This window comes from Megalobrama amblycephala, linkage group LG6, assembly GCF_018812025.1.
Source record: "Megalobrama amblycephala isolate DHTTF-2021 linkage group LG6, ASM1881202v1, whole genome shotgun sequence".
Lineage (NCBI taxonomy): Eukaryota > Metazoa > Chordata > Actinopteri > Cypriniformes > Xenocyprididae > Megalobrama > Megalobrama amblycephala.
The window spans coordinates 38,245,033-38,262,819 of record NC_063049.1 but is presented as its reverse complement, the minus strand read 5'-3'; the positions used below and the strand labels follow the sequence as shown (position 1 = coordinate 38,262,819).

General features: G+C 35.2%; 1 protein-coding gene and 1 long non-coding RNA gene across 3 annotated transcripts in view; one reads left to right on the top strand and one right to left on the bottom strand.

The window, feature by feature from the left end:
• The first annotated feature begins 729 nt into the window (after window positions 1-729).
• Window positions 730-17,147, top strand: itgb2 (integrin, beta 2). 2 transcript variants are annotated; one of them, XM_048194541.1, is made up of 16 exons: window positions 730-895; window positions 2,087-2,144; window positions 4,333-4,424; window positions 5,731-5,923; window positions 6,049-6,219; window positions 8,098-8,339; window positions 8,609-8,764; window positions 9,190-9,285; window positions 9,578-9,667; window positions 11,107-11,241; window positions 11,389-11,576; window positions 12,248-12,480; window positions 12,564-12,780; window positions 13,358-13,563; window positions 15,910-16,073; window positions 16,210-17,147. In XM_048194541.1, the coding sequence occupies exons 2-16, from the start codon at window positions 2,090-2,092 to the stop codon at window positions 16,276-16,278; spliced, it is 2,307 nt and encodes a 768-aa protein (XP_048050498.1). In that variant the 5' UTR covers window positions 730-895; window positions 2,087-2,089; the 3' UTR covers window positions 16,279-17,147. The 2 variants fall into 2 exon arrangements, with proteins under 2 accessions (XP_048050498.1, XP_048050497.1); XM_048194540.1 differs by lacking the exon at window positions 730-895 and having other exon boundaries at window positions 2,042-2,144.
• LOC125270675 overlaps window positions 16,760-17,787 on the bottom strand; it is a 24,700-nt gene continuing 23,672 nt past the window's right edge. The window contains exon 4 of the long non-coding RNA XR_007185405.1: window positions 16,760-17,292. This is a non-coding gene — a long non-coding RNA (uncharacterized LOC125270675). The remainder of the gene's footprint in view (window positions 17,293-17,787) is intronic.

The following is a 17,787-nucleotide window of genomic DNA, read 5'->3' as shown; positions in this document are numbered from 1 at the left end:
GGTGCTCTGCCAGTTCTTGGCCACACCAATAGATGTGTATTATTTCTGTATTTTTTACTGTTTGTTTTTTCTTTTACATTCAAGAAATTTAGTTGAGAATGTCTGTTTCATAAATGTGTTTATTTGCACTACCGTTCACTTGCACTACTGTCATTGTGACTCATTTGCACTATTGTTTCTGACTACCATCTATATGCATTATATCTGCATTTTTATCTTCTTTAACTTTTTATTCATATCATAAATATGTTTATTTGCACTACCGTTAAGCACAAGCGCCACATACTGTCAGGAAGTGAATTTGCACGTCCACTCTGCGCATCGCCAGTGAAAATCGCTTGGGTATGAACACAAAAAACGTCTCGAAAAACGCTGGCGATTAACGTGTGTGATATTCATCCCGGTGTGTACAGGCCTTTATCTTGAGAAACCATCACTCATTTTCTAAAAAAAAATAAACTAAAAATTTTATACATTTTAACCATAAATGCACATCTTGAACTAGCTCTCTTATTATTATTATTATTTTTTTTTTTAATTTAAGTACAATATAAAAAATGTATGTATGATTAATTTATAAGCCAGATAAGGCCACCTACTGTAATATGGCATAAAAATGGGACCAAAACTTTTATTGTGAAATAAACTGTAGTTAGTTCCAACTGTAGTTGAACCTGTGGTTTTGATTTGCATTATCTCAGCTCCCCGTTGCCCCAACGCCCATTATTTTTCACAGGACTTACATCATGTACATCCTCTCTGCTTTCCTGTCATGTGTGCAGAAGTTTGCTAACTTTCTCAGTTCTGAAGCAACTGCATTCGGTTTGAGGAAACCAAACTTCTCATAGCCACTTATGACGGTTGTATCTCTCTAGGGCGTTGCATTTCAAAAACAGTAAGTAAGGCTTGTTAAATACTTGTTTTTTTATGGTTATTTTGGTTTTAAAAAAAGAATGTGCATGACTATATAATTTTGTTAGAATTCTTATTCTTATCAGGTTTTTTTTTTTTTTTTTGACAACAGTTACTGTAGCTTTAAGGAGCAGCTCTATATTTCTATCTGCGTAACCGTTAGTTCACTAATCCACTCAGAATAAGTATTATCATGAGGTTGATTTTACAACATCATTGTTATTTGAAAGCGTGACATTTAGGTTTATATAGATCTCAGAAATTCAGTCTTATTTAAATGGACTTACATTTTATCACTTTATACAGTAAGGAGAATTTCCCTAAAGAACTATATAATGGCTATATCAACTGTATTTACTGAATTTGTGGAGGAATCTGGTAGAAGTTGAAGACAGAAATAATCACATCATAACCAAAAATGAATATTCTGTCATGTTGTACCAGTAGAGTATTATTTTCTTCCTTCTGTGTAAAACAAAATAAGATATTAGGCAAAATCACCAAGCTGCTTTTTATCATAAAACAAAATGAATGGTTATTTATACAGTCAAGCTCAAAAAAATGAGTAGTACAAAGTTGTATAGTATGCATGATATGTTTCTGAACTGAACTGAACTTGATAGTATACATCAAAACATCCATTGTATGGAAATCAGAAAGTCATGCAGGTTTGACTTAATATGAGGGTTAGAAAATGATGGCAAAATTTTCATTTTCAAATGAAATATCCGTTTAGGTCATTGCACGGAAAGTGACAGATAACACTTACATCTCACTATAGAATCTAAATATACATACAGCTCTCTGTATGGAAAGCATGTTTCATTGGGTGATGTGATAAAACTGTGATGAACCAATAAATTGCAAGCACACAGATCACTCGACCATGTATGGCAGTTTATAGACCATTTTTATCATCCACTTCTGAGATGTGTCACCCGCACATTATGTTGGCTTCTGCTAAATACATCACCTGCTTTTTTTCAAGTTCACACTTTTTCTGTGCAGCACCTTGCACAGCTTCTGCAAAACTGCACAGGAACAGAAAAGGTTTATTTGCAATTTAAAACAGAGAGCAACCGCAATTTCATTTTTCATTTCAATAGTTTTCAGTAGTTGTTTGAGATGCTGAAAATAAGGAACTATGATGATAAAGAATGCTGTTTTACATCAGGAAATGCTTCAGTCAGTGTGTCTGAGGGGACTTCTGCTATTGTTGGTGGGAAGACAGGGTAGGTACATGAAATACACCTAGTGCAAATGTCCTTAAACTGGATTCACAGCTGTGTTTGAAACCTGAAATATACTGCCTGTGCAGGTGGGGAGTCATTATGCCAATGTTTGCGAGGCCTCTTTTGCTGCCTATATTATCCCATAATTATGCTAGTAATTATGGAAAAAGAAAATAAAAAAGGTAATTACGACTTTTTATCTCACAATTCTGACTTTTTTCTCAGAATTGTGAGATATAAACATAATTGCGTGATATAAATCAGAATTGTGAATGATAAAGTCAGAATTGCGAATTATAAAGTCAGAATTACGTGATATAAAGTCAAAATTGCGAATTATAAAGTCAGAATTGCATGATATAAAGTCAGAATTGTGAGATATAAACTTGCAATTGAGTGTTAAAATGTGCAATTGTGAGGGGAAAAAATATGTTTTTTCTTTATATCACGCAATTCTGACTTTATATCTCACAATTCTGACTTTATATCTCGCAATTCTGTTTATAACTCAAAATTCTGACTGTATATCACGCAATTCTGACTTTATATCTTGCAATTCTGTTTATAACTCAAAATTCTGACTGTATATCACACAATTCTGACTTTATATCCCGTAATTCTGACTATATATCTCGCAATTCTGACTTTATATCTCGCAATTCTGTTTATAACTCAAAATTCTGACTTTATATCACACAATTCTGACTTTATATCTTGCAATTCTGTTTATAACTCAAAATTCTGACTTTATATCACGCAATTCTGACTTTATATCACACAATTCTGACTTTATATCTTGCAATTCTGTTTATAACTCAAAATTCTGACTTTATATCACGCAATTCTGACTTTATATCACACAATTCTGACTTTATATCTTGCAATTCTGTTTATAACTCACAATTCTGACTTTATATCACGCAATTCTGACTTTATATCACACAATTCTGACTTTATATCATGTAATTCTGACTTTATATCTCGCAATTCTGACTTTATATCTCGCAATTCTGTGTATAACTCAAAATTCTGACTGTATATCAAGCAACTGCGAGTTTATATCACACAATTCTGACTTTATATCACGTAATACTGACTTTCTATCTCGCAATTCTGTTTATAACTCAAAATTCTGACTTTATATCACACAATTCTGACTTTATATCCCGTAATATTGACTTTCTATCTCGCAATTCTGTTTATAACTCAAAATTCTGACTTTATATCCCATAATACTGACTTTATATCATGCAATTCTGACTTTATATCACACAATTCTGACTTTATATCACGCAATTCTGACTCTAAATCCAGAGCTCTAACTTCAGATTTGGACACAGCTGTCTATCTAGGCCTCATTTAAAGAATTGTGCCTCTGTTCCAAAACCTAGTGAGCTGCAGAGAACAAGACTCTCGTCTCACAATTGATTTCTATAGTTTGGCATTAAAAGTTTGGGGTCGGTAAGATTGTATTTTTTATTTTTTAAAAAGATGTAACTACTTTTATTTAGCAAAGACACATTAAAATGATCAAAAGGGACTAATGAAATTTAAAATGTTAAAAATGTTTCTATTTCAAATAAGTGCTGTACTTTCTATTAATCTTAGAATCCTGAAAAAAGTATCACAGTTTCCACAAAAATATTAAGCAGCACAACTGTTTTCAACATTGATAATAATAAGAAATGTTTCTTGAGCACCAATTTAGCATTATATTTCTGAGGGATCATGTGATGATCATGTGACACTGAAGGCTGGAGTAATGGCTGCTTTGCCATCACAAGAATAAGTTACATTTTATAATATAAAAAAATAGAAAACAGTTCAACTGTAATAAAATTTCACAATATTTCTGTTTTTTACTGCATTTATTGAGAACATTTAAAAAATAAAAATTGTACCATCCACAAACTTTTGAACGATAGTGTACTTATTGAAATTTCTCTTTAGAATTTGAAGAAGGTGTCATAGAAGGTATAATAATACTGCATACCTTATGGAAAAGTCTTCAGTCAAATGCTATAAAATGCTGCCTACACCAGGTTTTGGAACAAAGCATGTGTCTCACAAATAAATGGATTTTGTGTCTTTTAACTACACCAATCACAACAGATCAAATATGCAGGATGCTGAATCATGCAAACAAATTGTTTAAATACATAACTGATGTTCAAACTGTTTGTTGCAGTCTACACTCAGGATCAATGCTTAAAAGCTTCAGTAAACACATGTGGAGACTGTATCAAGTCCGGGCCCGGCTGTGCCTGGTGTAAAGACTTGGTAAGCCCTGTTTTATGGTTCAATTTATTTGCCCTTCAGAAAATAACTGGCTGTCTGAACTCAGTCCAAATGTATTGATACTACTCATGCTAATCAGGGGCTGTGTTTCCATATGGCAGAGTATGGCACTTGCCATACCATGGTATTCAGACAAAACAAGGGAAATAAACAGCTCATGATGCTGCTTGTTAGTTCTTTTCTTATGTTGGCCTTTGGCAGAAATTACAAATTTAAACAACCTAACATAGTGTCCTAACCAGATGCGATGCGCTAAAATTCCAGTGGCGAGCAATTTATCTGTCCAAACTAGACTCAACTTGAATTGGACAACATCAATTAAAAATCACAGCCAATCAAAAGAGCCTGTGGGCGGACTCTATGCACGCGCACTGCACTCGCAACTAAATGGATAAGTGCATTATCAAATTCCTAAATCTTCTAACACGCGAGGGACAGCGTACGACCAGAACGAATGCAAGCTACAGCGACAACGGAGGCCTACATAGATGAGAGTAGTACCCTCATTTGTACAACTCTAGCATGAAAGAATACAAAAGATTTTACATGGGTTGTAACTCGTGGCAAGAGATTGCTCAAAACTGCGCATGCGTCGAGCGCCTGTGTATGCGTACCAGTCTAATGAAGTATAGTTTCGCGTAGCCAGACCTTCGGACTGACGGCAGAAGGTCCGGACTCTATTGCAGCTTTCGTTGGCCAAGGACCACCCAAGAGGACGTTTGACCGACATGCCATGCAACCAATCACAGTTCGTTTTGTTACGTGTCATGTTTAGGGGCGTGAAAATGTAAAATCGATGTCCTTACAATAACAGACCGGCGTGCATCTAATAAAGTGGCCTGTTTAGGTACATGTTTACCAGAAAATACCACACTAATTGACTAGCATAGAAAATGATTTCATAATATGGCACAGCAGTTCGAAAGTAACAAGTGATGATAACTTCCGGGATAAAAGCAAAGTTCTGCTCATTTAGCTTGCTACTTAGTGCCTCAAGCAGAACACCAGTGCAAGCACTTATAATATCAGCCCAATAACTTTTAAAAGCAATTTTATTAAATGATAAAAACACAAACTCTCAAAGTTTTATCACTGTCAGACAGTCTAATTGGAGCCAGCAACGTTCAAATGCCTTCAACTTTTGTGTGCAATATATTTCAGATGGTCAGTTATTTGATCTTTATCATTGGTTATCTTGTGTTGGTTCTCAACAGCCTTTTCAATTAAAAACCTACTGAATTCCACATTGCATCTCCTTCCAATCCTGTTTGTCTTATTTAAACCACAGAATTTCACCAAGACAGGGGAGCAGGAAGCAGCACGGTGTGACACTGTTGACGTGCTTAAGGAAAGAGGATGTCCCGCTGATAGCATAATCAATCCTAAAAACTATTATGACAAAATATTAGACAAGCCCCTGACTAAGAATTCACCTCCAGTGCAAATCAAACCTCAAGAACTACAACTATATCTTAGACCAGGTATGTTATATCCTTACAAACTATTGTATAGACCAAAACAATGACTTATATATTTAATGGAAGTTTGATCCTGACTTTCAAAGAATAGAGGTGACTAAGTGTGTTTTTTTTTGTTTTTTTTCCAGGGATGCCCCACACTTTTCAACTAAATTTTAAAAGGGCAGAAGGCTATCCTGTAGATCTTTACTACCTAATGGATCTCTCATACTCTATGAAAGATGATTTGGAGAATGTGAAAAAACTGGGAAATAGTTTACTTGCTGAGCTCCAAAAAATTACTGGCAATGCCAGAATAGGTAAGTATATATGTATGTATATATATATATATATATATATATATATATAATTTCAACAAATGAAAAAGTCAGCCAGCTATTTATTATCATGTTAATTATTGTGCCTTTTGCCCCAACAGCAGGGGCGCCTTTCACCACAAATTCCATACTTTTACATATTCTTCTGTGAAAAACTGTCGCTTTAATTACCTTAAACAAAACCGAAAGACATTAACAAGACCTGTGTCTCAAAATATATTCAATAACTTTAGCGATTCTCATTTGCTACTTAAAGCGCTGCGGCAAGTTTTTGTGTCATCTAGTGGTTTAGAGGAAAATAAAATCAAATGCACCTTTTACCCCAGGGCGCCTTTATATACAGTGGTGCTCAGAATTATTGGCACCCTTGGTAAATATGATCAAAGATGACTGTAAAAATAAATCTGCATTGTTTATCCTTTTGATCTTTAATTCATAAAATGAGTAAAAATCTAACCTTTCATTGAAGGAAAAGAATTGAAAGTGGGGGGAAAATCACATTATGAAATAAATGTTTTTCTCCAAAACATGTTGGCCATAATTATTGGCACCCCTAGAATTTTTTATGAGTAAAATATCTCTGAAGTATATTCCCAGTCATATTTACATTTTTTTAGAACACCAGGGTGATCATAAACATGAAATTGTCCAGCCATGACTTCCTGTTCCACAGGAGTATAAACATGAGGAAACACAAAGGCCAAATTCCCTTAATCATTCATCACAATGATTAAGACCAAAGAATATAGTTCTGATGTGCAGCAAAAGATTGTTGAGCTTCACAATATAGAAAGTAGCTGTGAGAAAATAGCTAAAGCACTGAAAATTAGTTGAGTCTTGAGTCTCAGAAAGCAATAAAAAAATATCAAACAGCACCTACATCCCCAAAAGTTGTTCAGGAGGCTTTCAAGAAAAATCCTCTGCTCTCATCCAGAAACAATCTCCAGTATATTCAGTTGTCGGACACGACGCAAACTTCAAACGGGACTGGCTTCTATGGTCAGATGAAACTAAAAAAAATAGCTTTTTGGCAGCAAACCCACCAGATGGGTTTGGTGCACACATGGATAAAAAGTACCCCATGTCCACAGTTAAATATACTGCTGGATCTTTAATGTTGTGGGCCTATTTTTCTGCTGGAAGTCCTGGACATCTTGTTCAGATATATGGTATCATGGATTCTACCAAATATCAACAGATAAAAAATCAAAACCTGAACGCTTCTGCTAGAAATCCTATAATGAGCCATGGTTGGATCTTCCATCAGGACAATGATCCAAAACAAACATCAAAACCAACACAAAAATGTGTCACTGAGCACAAAATGAAGCTTCTGCCATGGTTGTCCCAGTTCCCTGACCTGAACCCTAAAGAAAATGAGTGAACTGAAGAGATGAAGCACCAACATGGAGCTGGGAATTTGAAGGATCTGGAGAGATTCTGCATGAAGGAATGGTCTCTGATCTCTTGTCAGGTGTTCTCCAAACTCATCAGGCATTATAGAAGAAGACTCAGAACTGTTTTCTTGGCAAAAGGAGGTTGCAAAAACTATTGAATAAAAGAGTGCCAATAATTGTGGCCAGCGTTTTTTTGGATATAAACATTTATTTCATAATGTGATTTTCCCCCCACTTTCAATTCTTTTCTTCAATGAAAGGTTAGATTTTTTTTTTAGAAGTTTATGAATTAAAGATCAAAAGGATAAACAATGCATAATTATTTTTACAGCCATCTTTGATTATATTTACCAAGGGTGCCAATAATTCTGAGCACCACTGTATATTTAGAGAGAGAGAGAGAGAGAGAGAGAGAGTTCAAATGTTATGGCAATGGCTTCATTAACCAACTTTTCTGATGCAGGATTTGGTTCGTTTGTCGACAAAACTCTTCTTCCATACACCGACACCAATGAAGCGAAGCTCCAACAGCCATGCGCGGATAAAAATGAACCATGCCAGCCAGCATTTGGCTTTCAGCATGTGCTTCCACTAACACAAGACGGGAGTAAGTTTAGAGAAATGGTAGCCAAGCAGCATATATCTGGAAACCTGGACCCTCCAGAGGGAAGTCTGGATGCCATCATGCAAGCCGCTGTCTGTGTGGTGAGACTTAGAACACTTCACACCACATGCATAAGTAGCACAAATTTATTTTGGCAACCATATTAACAGACTGCATCATCCACACTGTGTACAAAAGAATGTGAATTTTATGACATGCTGTGTGAAACAGGCTTGAATACTTACATAAAACCTGTTTACCTTCATTATACATAATGCAAAGGAGCAAGAGGTTATATGAAGCCTGATTCATGCATGACGTTCTATATCATATATGTAAATACAAAGCAAAATGTGTTACCTGTGCACAGAAAGAGATTGGTTGGGGAAACAGCACTCGGCTGCTGGTGCTGGCCACTGATGACGGCTTCCACATGGCAGGGGATGGAAAACTCGCTGCCATTCTGGAACCAAACAAAGAAACCTGTCAGATGGTCGACAAGAAGTACACAATGAGCAACATCTGGGTATGATTTAATACTTCTGAATATTTATATATATATATAAAAAAAAATAAAAAAATTTAACTACACCAGAAAGTCCAAGGCAGGATTATAATCATTAAATAATCTAAAAGCATAAAAATAATTTGATTACATTAACTGATAAAAAAATTGGTCCAAGTTGTACATTTTTGTACATTTGGATAGACGCTAAAGCCATTTACATTAGTAAAACTTTAGGGACATTATACAATGCATGGTCATATTGATAAATTATACTGTACAATCAACCTTTGAATTCCACTAATTCAGTATATCTAAAACCTCACCCAAATTGCAAACATGTGCATCTCTAATGTTTTCTACATATGCAAAAGGGTTTGTGTTAGATGCTACTTACCTTGATAAATGTGAAAATATCACAACTATAATATGATCTATGTTTTCAGGACTACCCATCTGTTGGACAGATAGCTCGCAAGCTGGAGGAGCAAAACATACAACCAATTTTTGCTGTCACTAAAAAAATGGAAACTGTGTACACAGTAAGTACAGTAAATCATGCTTAGCTAAAATAAGCAAATATATTATATGGGGGGAAAAGGCTATAATAAGTTAGCAAACAAGTGTAAACAAGTGACTCTGTGTCACTTTAAAAAAGAAGTGCCCATCCACTGGCGGCTTGGGAGTGTCTGAGAGTGATTATATTAGTAGTTCTGTTTGGTGAACAAATGACACCACTTTTTACTTTGTGTCATTTAAGCACAATCCACATTAATATTCCTAATAGTAGAAGTACAATGGTGTACCTAACCACAGCTGTATGTTCTTTAATAGGAGCTGAGCAAACTGATCCCTAAATCTGCAGTAGGAGTGCTTTCTGACGACTCAAGCAACGTTGTCAAACTAATTGTGGATGCATACAATGTGAGTGCATGTGATTTGGACAATCCTTGTCTTTTTAAAGTCCCCCTGAAATCAAAACTTACATTTTTTAGTATGAATATGTTAGCCTTAAGGTTATATGGTCCGTGTACCTTCGGATAATTTGTTTTTTCGTTTTTGTTTAAAAAATGTAGTGTTTGTGTCGAGCTATTCATTAATCTGGTTGTTTGATGAGAAATAGACCTTGATGAAATGTCCGAGTTAAGAATCCATACAACTGTAACTGATGAACAATTCTGTTGTGCGGAACTGAGAAAAAGCTGATGACAATCTCATTTTATGAGATTAAATATAGTTGCAATAAACTCTAATAATCCGTACAAATGTATCGGATAGATATAGGCTACTATTCTGTTGCGCAATGCGCGGAGCTGAGTTCTGGCGCTAAGAACTGATGGCGCGGCTTGATCCTCGGTAGACCAATCAGCGGAAAGGGGCGTTTTATTCCCGCCCATGTAGAGATCAAATATATTCAAGCTGTTTATCCATTTTGGGTTTATTGTTTTTCCATTTGGCGGATTAGAACAAAGTGTGATTAAAACAAAAATAAAAATATGAAAAAACGACTCAAGATTTGTTTATTTATGCTCATGAGGAGGCTCGAATATTTGATAAATGAATGCTTTCTTCGTTTTTCTGTTTAGAAGACAAAAACAAAACAACAAATTATCCAAAGGTACACCGTTATATATATGAATAAGCTGGTGTGTTCCAAAACAATGACAGAATTCGAATTTATAAGCATTCAAAACTTACTGTCTCTCACTTTCTCTAAAATGGATCACGGATTTTCATGACTTCGCATCGCACTTCGGTCCAATCAAATGCTCTCTAGAATCTGAAGTCCCGCCCCCTACACTATAAAAAGACGCACACATTTAATTTCTATATGTTGAATGGCACATAGTGCACTATATAGAGAATAGGGAGTGATTCAGACAGTGTAAAAAGTGCTTTCCACCGACGCAAATGAAGTCCGTTTTCCCGTTAGTGTCATGTGAACCGCCACGAGAGCACAGAGTGGATCATATCTGCGGACCCGCGAGTCGGCTCAGACCACAAAAGGTATCGGACCCATTTGAATTCTACACAGAATTCTGTATTTCAAAGTGATATAGAGGACATTAGGAGGAGAAACGGTTAGAGATTAGAAGGAAACTGATGTTTTACTGAGTTTAACGGCTCTGGCCGAGCTGTGGTTTAAAAAAACGCTATTGGCTATTTTAAAAAAGGGGTGGAGCTGTTCGATATGTCCCACCCTGTCTTCCTGTTTCAGTTGAAATTACATCAACACACTGAATAATGCTGCACGTTCCACTGCAATTCAGTGGACCTTTACAGGCTAAAGAAATAAAAACATTATGATGTGAGAGTTTTTCTGTGTTTAACGCTTTTATTAATGTCTCGTGGGGTTTGAACAGAACTTAACCTCTGAAGTGATCATGGCTCATGATAACCTCCCAAACTTCATATCTGTGAAATACACTTCAAGCTGTTCAGGTGGAGAAAAACCCAGTGACAGGGGGAAGTGTGATAATGTGAACATTGGACAGGAGGTGAGTAAACACAACCTAAAGATAGAGAGATAATTAACGTAAGTGCAGATCTAAATCTTGATTTATCATTTTTGCAGATTCAGCAAATGCAATAATGCATGACTTAACACTGTGTAAATAACCTTACTCTTACCTTAATCCTTTCAGGTGACTTTTAATGTGACAGTAACAGCAGAAAAATGCATTAACAGTCAGAGCTTCCTCATTGGGCCATTGGGCTTTAGTGAAAAACTGAAAGTGACCGTTCAGACTCGATGTGAATGTGAATGTGATGATTCCAAGAACCTTCATCCTCACTGTGGGAATCACGGTACAGTCGTCTGTGGCAGCTGCAGGTAACAGAAAATTGTATTTTATTTATATATATATATATATATATATATATATATATATATATATATATATATACATACACACACACGATATATATATATATATATATATATATATATATATATATATATATATATACACACACACACGCCACAATGTATATGTGCATGTATATGGATGTGACTATACATTTCACAGGAAGCTATCCCTAAACCTATCCATCACACCTAATGTGATGGAACCTAATGTAATTCTAACATTCTTATATTCTCATAAACAGTATAACCAAAATGTATTCAGACACCTTGAACATTTCTTTCATTAATACAGTTTATTCACTATTGTTTAAAAAAATGGTAATAAAATATGACAAGATCTCAGAGTGAAACTGTGTCAGAAAAATATATATCTAGTGTCTAAATAATTTTTGGTTTGACTGTGTGTGTGCGTATATATATATATATATATATATATATATATATATATATATATATATATATATATATATGTGTTAAAATGTTAGAATTATGTTAGGTTCCTGTGACGGGATGCAGATGCATACATTGACATCCAACAAACCTATTTAGCCTTGTTTGAAGTACACAAATACTAACTGTAGTGACAAGCAATCCATTACACATGACTAAAATTAGCCACCTCCCCACATCCACAGGTGTCAATCTGGTTTCTTAGGACAGCGCTGTGAGTGCCAAATAGGCCAAAAGGATGAGGCCTCACTGAAAAAGCAGTGCCGGAAGGAAAACGGGACCGAATGCGAAGGGAAAGGAGATTGTGTTTGTGGACGGTGTCAGTGCCATATCACAGAGGGCGGTGGCAATTTCTATGGCGAACACTGCGAATGTGACGATGAGCACTGTGAAAAATTTGACAATAAACAGTGTGCAGGTGATTTGTGTGGACATTTTTAAGTGATTTATAGTTTGTTTTTTAGAATAAGTTCTTACGTGTGATGTTTTTATTTTTTACAGGACATGGCAAGTGCAAATGTGGTAAATGTGAGTGTGAACAAGGCTACGAGGGCACAGCGTGTCACTGTGCAAAATCCGACGAGGACTGCAAGATAGAAGGGAGTGTCTGTTATAACCGTGGTAAATGTGAATGTAACCAGTGTGTATGTGAGAGAGGATACAAGGGGCCCTACTGCAAAACATGTTCTGCTTGTCAACCTCCATGTCAACAGTCAGGGTAAGAAAACCTTGACATTTACAAAGCCGCCCTATCAATACAAATTATTACTAAAAATACATGTTTTTCCATAATTTCTTAACCCCAATTAGAGGATTACTACCTAAAACTACTAGCTTAGATACAATAATCTGATTCATTTAGTAAATCAGTTCATATGGATGATTTATTTCAATGAACCATTATTCTAATGATAATTTTCTATTTTTTTTTAGTTGTATTTAATGCAAATGTATTTATTTTTTGCAATATATAAATAATACACATATATTTAAGATAATAATATAAAATATAAATACAATTCGACTTTTCCCTCAATAAACTCCTAATTTACTGCTTATTAATAGTTATTAAGGTAGTTGTTAAGTTAGGTATTGGGTAGGATTAAGAATGTAGAATAAGGTCATGCAGAATAAGGCATTAATATGTGCTTAAGAAGTACTAATAAATAGCCAATATTCTAGTAATAAGCAACTAGCTAAAATAAAGTGTTACCTACAATTCTATATATTAAATTAGATGTTTTATATTTTTATATGTATTTATAAATTATTAAAATATACCTGACCTATTGCAGGAATTGTGTTGAATGTCTGGCCTTTGGGACCGGTCACTTTGAAAAGAACTGCTCTTTAGCCTGTGCCCATTTGGATGTTGCGGCGGTTGAAAAACTAGTCAAGAGCGACTGTCGAGTCAGAGATAAAGAAGGCTGCTGGATGACATTTACAATGACAGAAAAGCTTGGATTTGACACGTACTCTATCAATGTCCTGAAAGACAGAGGTATAGACACAGACACCATACCTTAAATACTGTAACATATACTAGTTAATTGAGTTCTTTCAGCATTCACCCTCATGTTGTTCCAAACCCTGCAGATTTATGTGTGTGTGCTTTAGGTACACCCTATGTTACGGACACAAAATCTCCACACAAAGATGGCAATAACTGAAATCCTTGTCCTTGTGGGCAGATTTTTTTGGTCCCCATGACGAAAACAGCTTATAAATCATATACGTTATGTTTTTTTGAAAATATAAAAATGCAGAAAGTTTTCTGTGATGAGTAGGTTTAGAGTTGGGAGATAGAATATACAGTTATAAAAATCATTATGTCTATGGAATATCACCATAAAACATGACAACCCAACATGCATGTTTGAAGAATTTCTGAAGAATCTTTATTCTCTTTAAGGTGCAGTGAGTACATTTTAGCAGCATCTAGCGCTGAGGTTGCGAATTGCAATATAAAAGAAGCAACGGTGGCCAACACAGGACAAAGATGTCGTCATCTGAGACAGCAGAGAGTTGTCAGTCAAGCAAATGCGCACTGTAGAGCAGTTTGTCCATTTAGAGCTACTGTAGAATCATGTCGGTGCAAAATGGTGACTTAAAGGTGCCCTAGAACCAGTTTTTACAAGATGTAATATAAGTCTAAGGTGTCCCCTGAATGTGCCTGTGAAGGTTCAGCTCAAAATACCCTATAGATGTTTTTTAATTAATTTTTTTAACTGCCTATTTTGGGGCATCATTAACTATGCACCGATTCAGGCTGCGGCCCCTTTAAATCACGTGCTCCCTGCCCCCGAGCTCTCGACTATAATACAGTGCATTTACAAAGTTCACACAGCTAATATAATCCTCAAATGGATCTTTACAAGATGTTCGTCATGCATACTGCATGCATGCATTAGATCATGTGAGTATAGTATTTATTTGGATGTTTACATTTGATTCTGAATGAGTTTGATAGTCCTCCGTGGCTAAAGCTAACATTACACACTGTTGGAGAGATTTATAAAGAATGAAGTTGTGTTTATGCATTATACAGACTGCAAGTGTTTAAAAATGAAAATAGCGACGGCTCTCTTGTCTCCGTGAATACAGTAAGAAACGATGGTAACTTTAACCACATTTAACAGTACATTAGCAACATGCTAACGACACATTTATAAAGACAATTTACAAATATCACAAAAAATATCATGTTATCATGGATCATGTCAGTTATTATCGTTCCATCTGCCATTTTTCGCTGTTGTCCTTGCTTGCTTACCTAGTCTGATGATTCAGCTGTGCACAAATCCAGACGTTAATACTGGCTGCCCTTGTGTAATGCCTCGATCATGGGCTGGCATATGCAAATATTGGGGGCGTACATATAAATGATCCCGACTGTTACGTAACAGTCGGTGTTATGTTGAGATTCGCCTGTTTTTCGGAGGTCTTTTAAACAAATGAGATTTACATAAGAAGGAGGAAACAATGGTGTTTGAGACTCACTGTATGTCATTTCCATGTACTGAACTCTTGTTATTCAACTATGCCAAGATAAATTCAATTTTTGATTCTAGGGCACCTATAACATGCAAGGGGACCCGCGGTGTATGTAGATAGAAATGGCAAAAACATAACGGCTCATTATGTAAAGTCTTTATACACCACTGAAAACATAGTTCTGTAAATTATATTGCATTTCTGTCAATAAATCCTCCTAAAATGTACACACTGTGCCTTTAAAGGGTGAATTCACCAAAAATTCTGTCATTACTCACTCTCATGTCATTCCAAACCCTTTGTTTTGTTTTTGTTTGGGTTTTTTTATGTTTTTTTGTGCACAAAAAGTATTCTCGTCGCTTTATAAAAACTGCAGTTACGTTGACTATTTAACAATGTCTTTAGTACCTTTCTGGGCCTTAAAAGTGGTGGTTAAATTGCTGTCTATTGAGGGGACAGAAAGGTCATGGATTTCATCAAAAACATCTTAATTTGTGTTCTGAAGATGAACGGAGGTCTTACAGGTTTGGAACGACATGAGGGTGAATAATTAATGACAGAAATTTAATTTTTGGGTGAACTAACCCTTTAATATTTCTTTTTCATACAACAGTAGTTTATAATGACAAAAAAGTAAAAACTGTAAAAGTGGTTTTTATGGTAGTAAAAGTAGTAAATGTGGACTTTTTATGATGCTTGACAGCATAAGAAACAGTTTAGATGTTTGCAGCAACATGATGGTGTGTAAATAATGACAGACTTTTCATTTTTGGACAAATATACAATTTTAAACAAGCATCACATTTGAAACGGCAAAAAGAAAAGCATTCTACCTTCATGTTTCTTGTGTTAGAATGTCCTGAGGGGCCGAACATAGCAGCCATCATAGGAGGATCTCTGGCAGGTGTGGCGCTGATTGGTCTCCTAATCCTCCTCATCGTCAAGGCAATTCTGTATGCAAGCGACCTTAGAGAATGGAGGAGATTTGAAAAAGACAGAAAACATGAAAAAACATCTGTAAGTTCTGTTTTCTTTATACATAAAACCCCCCTACCCTTCATATTCAGTCAAACTGCCAAAAGCTGTTCATTATTCACAGTTGACTTTTTTTAGCAGATTGTTTTTAGCAGACTGTTTTCCTCTCCTCCCACAGGGTACCAACCCATTATTCCAGAATGCTACGACCACAGTTCAAAACCCAACATTTTCTGGAGATTCTTGAGAAAACTTGTTGGTGCTGAAACGCATGAAGCACAGAGTGGATGTGTGGTAAATAATCTATAGGTTTGATATATGATCATGCAAAAAAAAAGAAGCTTAAAATGTCCATTGCAATCTTTATGTGAAATTCAAAAAATTCATACACTGATTTTATTGCATTAGTAATAATTCAGTTTAAATGTTTAACTGCATTATATAACATAGTTTATATTTAACAATCTATTTTATTTTCTGTTTTGTCTCATTGATTGGTCACAATTTTTCAAAATTTTATACAGGGAAATACAGAGAAATCAAATTTTATACCGGTTGAGCTTTGATTGTTGTCATTTAAAGAGTGCAAAATTTACTTTTATAACAAGTTCCATCTGGGATTAATTTATAAATAAATGTGTCAATATATTTTTGTATCGCTTAATGATTAACAAGAACCTTCAATGGCACTGTTTTCTGAGGACTCTTGGAATGTTTTTGGCAATTTCAATTCACAACGGCCTCGTAAACATTTCTGTCTCTACAGTTGTGCATTTGTAAAAGCATTTACATTTTAGAAACTCTCAGTACCTTAATATTGTATGTTTCAATGTCTGTCCAGATGCAAATCCCTATGAAAACTAATGATATCTCTATCCAATGCCTCTATACTGCATTTCACATATTCTCCATTATGAAACATGAGCACTGAACACTGAAAGCTGGCTTTCCACATTATTAAGATAATAGACTTGTAAGCTGAACATGTGCATTGTACATGCCTTCAATGTTCATAGCATTCAACTTAGGTTATATAGGATATAGAATATATAGAATATGTGTGTTTGTATATAAAGGCTCTGTAAATGTCTAAAATATAAATAAATTACAACTGTACTTTGCCGTGTTCTTTTATGAATTTGAGCTATGCATTTGGGTCTCTGATGGCACAATGCCATTTTAACACTGAAAATAAATCAAAAAGGTACATCCTATGGCTTCAGACTGGCTTCCAATATCCCATAATGTCATGTTTCTTGATCTAAAAAAAGAAAAGGGAAAAAAGGTTTTAGACACAAACAACTAAATATTTAATGGCTGCATCACTTAAATCTCAGTAAAAACTGAATCATAAGTGGAAAACATTGGCATACAGTCCCTCAGATGCCATTTTTATCCTTTCTTGCACAGAATAGTTGGATATTGTAGGCAGTTGTGAGCATCTATGCAGAATTGGTGAAAAATTTGTTTTGATTACATTGATCAAAAGTGACAGTAAAGAAATTTATAATGTTACAAATTATTTCTATTTCAAATAAAAGCTGTTCTTCTGAACTTTCTATTCACCAAAGAATCCTGAAAAAAATGATCACAGTTTCCAAGACATAATTCATCCAAACATAAAAATTCTGTCATCATTTACTCACCCTCAAGTTGTTCGAAACCTGTATGAATTTCGTACTTCTGCCAAACACAAAAGAAGACATTTTGAAGGATGTCAGTAAGCAAACAGTTGATGGATCCCACTGACTTCCAT